This window comes from Atta cephalotes (assembly GCF_000143395.1).
Source record: "Atta cephalotes unplaced genomic scaffold scaffold00070, whole genome shotgun sequence".
In the NCBI taxonomy this organism is placed as follows: domain Eukaryota; kingdom Metazoa; phylum Arthropoda; class Insecta; order Hymenoptera; family Formicidae; genus Atta; species Atta cephalotes.
In genome coordinates this window covers 50,200-54,763 of record NW_012130134.1, presented here as the reverse complement: position 1 = coordinate 54,763, position 4,564 = coordinate 50,200, and the positions used below count along the sequence as shown (strand labels likewise).

The 4,564-nt window shown below is 33.9% G+C and overlaps 1 protein-coding gene across 1 annotated transcript in view; it reads left to right on the top strand.

Moving 5' to 3' along the window:
- LOC105624009 (protein bric-a-brac 2) overlaps positions 1-4,564 on the top strand; it is a 54,973-nt gene that overhangs the window by 13,194 nt on the left and 37,215 nt on the right. The window contains exon 2 of the mRNA XM_012205380.1: positions 502-666. Coding sequence (XP_012060770.1) covers positions 502-666 — 165 coding nt within the window. The remainder of the gene's footprint in view (positions 1-501; positions 667-4,564) is intronic.

Here is a 4,564-nt window from a genome sequence, read left to right as displayed (position 1 = left end):
ATGTATATGTACATACAAAAAGAGAGCGATTTTATTAAAATATCTAGGTAGATACACATTTGAAAATAATTTATTGAACCATCAATAATGAAATATGAAATTTAAGCATGATGAGCAATGCTGCACTTTAAGCATCCATAATTATTTTGATGATATAACAAGATTATTCTCATCTGTATCTAATAGTAAATATATATATATATATATATACATACTACACTTTGTTTTATAGATAAACGCTTTCAGATTCTTGATATTTCAATAGCTAATTGAAGTGTCGATATTTAACTTCGAAACAACGGAGAAAACTTGTACGATAGAACTTACTTGGTAATTTCGACACGTTCGAGAAATAAAATGAAAACAATCGCAATGCACGAGCGCTTCTTTCGCATTACCTGGTAGATTCGCATGTCGAGATTTAATCGGAAACAGCGATTTAATCGTCGACGTGTTGTCTTCATTTATTTACAACGATCTTGTTCTTTTCCATTTGTTCAGGTGGTGTTGTCGGCTTGCAGCTCCTATTTCCAGAAGCTCCTGTTATCGAACCCTTGCAAACACCCGACAATCATCATGCCGCAGGACGTCTGCTTTAACGACCTCAAGTTCATCATCGAGTTCGTCTACCGCGGCGAGATCGACGTTTCGCAAGCGGAGCTTCAGGTGAGCGCGCGAAAAATAAGGTCGATCTTTCGCCGCGTTTGTCGACCGGCGACGCGACGCGACGCGACGCGCAACGCGCAACGCGCGACGTCACAAACGACGATTTCTCCTTCAACATAGTCACAGGTTCGACGTACGAATCTGACTTGAACTTTTAGCGACGAAAGCAGAAATGCGACAATGTTCCTCGAAAGTATCATCAAGGAGTGAAGCATCATAAAATAACCAATGAATTTCTCTTCTCTATTTTCAAATCACAGAACGACTCGCGGTTGATGTTCATTTTAGAATAACGCTACTTCATCGATTAGCACGATGGTATTACATTCTCGACGTTCTCATACGGCAATTTTTAGGAATGAAGTGTCCGTTTAAGAATATACACATAAGCAATATTTAAGGCTACTATCTACAATGTGCTTCCTATTTTTCGTTCTTTACTACCTTCTTTATTACGTCTTATCTTTTGTCTTTTTTGTTTCTTATTATGTTTTCTATTTCTTTGTTTTTATTATCTAAGATAAAGCTTGACGAACTTATCCGAAAGAGACAAGAAATACGTGACAAAAAAACACATTTATCGATAAAATAATTCGCAAAGAGAGAAAAAGACAAGAAGCAAAAAGTAAGTAACAGAAGGGCATACTGTACATTAGCAGGAATCCTATAATTCCTCATAAAATTCCTTATAAAATTCCATAACTTATTTCAAATAAAATTCATGATTTTTCCCGATTTTCAATAATATTTTGAAATTTTATTTTTGTAGTTTTGTCCTGATTTGGGAACCGTTAAATATTTTATTAATATATATATGAGAGAGCAATTTAATGTACATAGTAATGTAAATTACTATTAATGTTGGTAACTGATGTTACTTTATAATTGTTAATTTGATAGTATTCCAAAACTGCGTAGGTGTAATGTACGCATATTAAATTTTTTTAAATGAAGAATTTCAATTTTCCAGAAAATTTTGCAAAATTCCCTGATTTTTTCCTAATTTCCCGTATTTCTCTGATTTCCAGTTTTGTGGCAATCCTGATTAGCCTTTAGGAAAGCATTTGTAATGACGATCGATACCAATGCGTTGCAATATCCACGCTCAAATCGAATATTGCAATATTGGTCACAGCTCGTAATCATCAAAATACCGGTCGTGACTTTCTCAAAATGCCTGGCTTAGTCGTTTCTTCAAAGCCTCCGTGTGTGTGTCGAAATGTCTCTGGATTTCGTACGTATCATGATATTAAATAACAAGCACGATCATTCTGTTTTATCTTATCGCGCTTACGCGTTATTACGACGCACGCTACGAATCGTACAGTTATGCGTCTCACACCGCGAGATCTTTCGTCAAACTGATAGCGATTCCACGCAGACGGATGCGAGCCTTATCCGATTTCGAGAGCTAGACAAAGAAACACTTCCCACGGAATCTGATAACATATATTATCTTACGAATCGATTTCTTTAAATTACGATTATTTTTTCCTTTTTTTAACGCTGCAATTTTTCTCTACGTGACTTCTCTATGAAATTCGCGGAGATGGAACTCGCTCGGGTGCATCGGCATGCTCGAAACGGCGAGAAAGTACACCGGCTTTTTCTTTTTTTTCTTTCGACTTAAGTGCCTTCAATCCTAGTTCGAATTTTTAAGCACATCTCTAGAATTTCTACAGTGCGGTAAGAGAGATACCGAAGATACTTTCTTACCAAAAACCAGTTATAATATAACAAATCTAGCAAAAATCTGTGAATAATTCCGAAAGAATTTATTCAAGCTCGGAGACATATTTTTAAGCAAATCTCAACTGGACAAATGATAAGAACTGAGAATTTCTTAGGTTTGCTTTTTCATCATCTGATTAACTTGTAGTTAGGCTTAACTTGATGTTTTATCTAATGAGCTTCATCTACGATGATGTCATGAATGAAATCTATTGGGTGAAACAGGTTAAGCTTAACCACAAATTAATCAGATAATGAAAAACTGGGCTTCAGTGTATTATATTATAATACTCTGAACGATCCTTCCGAGATAAAAGAAACTCACAAATCATTACGTATCCATATTCAGAACATAAAATAACCTCTATAAGACATAACATCTAAAAAGTTTTAAAATCATTTTTGCAAGAATTGACTAAAAGACATCTTATAAGTCATTTTATGTTCTAATTTTAGATTCGTCCATTTTTATTTAGATTAATCTCTCTCGGTTAACTTATTTATTTTGTATCTTTTCCTATTATAGAGTTCTAAGAATTATTCATTTCTACTAATGTAATTTAATTTTAATCTCGGTTCAATTACACGGAAAGATTAGATTTCACTGACGTATCTAAAAATTTAGCTGGATCTGAAAATAATTTTATTTCAACTATAAAAATAATTATGTAGGACACTCAAATTGATTGCTAAAATGTTAAAACTTTTTGCAGCATTGTCATTAAAGCTTAAACGTTCTAATTATTTGAATAGTCTAAAGAATTATACTTTTGGATTTACATTTGGATCTACATTTAATTTTTTTTTTTTTTTAAGTTTTAATAACTAAAAAAAATGAAGAGCAAGTTAAATGAGATTAAAATTAATCTATATTGGTAAAAATTGGACACTAAAAAACATAAAAAATAATAAAATAATAAAACCGAGATTAAAGTTAATCTACACGTATATCCGCATATAAGTATAGATATATCGCATATATAGATATCGGATATACAGACACGAATTTTACCGACATGCAGTACCTTTACCGATCAAACAGATTCAGAAATTTCACGATTTACTACTGCATCGTATCGTTACCGACCGTCGGAATATTTGACCGTTTTCTCATCTAGAAGTTACCTTCCTCCGTATTTTGCTTCCTTTTTGATCAATCTCTCTTCCGAGATTTACTCGCGAATTCGAATTGAGAACGGCCGATGAAGCTCCTCGAACGAACGCTACTTTATCTCTAGTATCTCGCCATGGTTAGAATTACCAACCGTACTTGTTAAAGAAATATATGCACTCCTTTTCGAAAAATAAAACTTCTTTTATATTTATAAAATTATAATTATTATTAATTTTTATTAATAAGTATTGACAATACAAATTATGTTCTAGAAAAATTATATTATATTAAATATCTATGTTTACCCTGGTGAAAATTTTTCTCAAAATTTTTCATATATGTTAATATATGTTAATTATGAAATATTGTAAGATTTTTAAGATTTTTTGTAAGTATAATTTCTGATGAAATGTTACAAAATCTAAAAAATTTAAAAATACTTTTTAAAAATTATGGGATGAGAAATTTCAGAATATTTCAGAATTCATTTGTGTGAGAAGTTCTGAGAGAAGATATAAATTTTCCGAATATTTCTGAGTATTTCTGAAAAATATTCCAATTCGTATAAAAATTATAAGAAAACTTTTCACCAGAGATAACGTATAAAAAAATTATATTCTCTGCTATCATCTCCACCGAATATTCTTGTTTTTTTTTTTTTTAAAGGTGTAACATAGATATTTTTCTCTTGCAGTGATTCAGATATGGTAACCCTAGTCACAGTAGATTCGGGTCGGTAAAGAGACGTCTTTCGGTCTTTTATCCAAGTGCTTCGATTTGTTGGCACTGCCGACGTCGTGCGCATCCCGTGCGCGTTCGAAATACCCGCTCCTACACGGCCGGCTTGCCGGCACGCGCGGGTCGCTTTTTCGCGGAGTCTCGCCGATATCACACGCGCCGTCCGGTTTTATCGTTGCGACGGCGACGTGCACGCCTGAAAAACTTTTCCGTGCCGGTGCCGCGTATGTGTTTGTGTGTGTGTGTGTGTGTGTGTGTGTGTGTGTGTGTGTGTGTGGTGGTGGTGGTGTGTGTGTGTGTGTGTGTGTGTGTGTG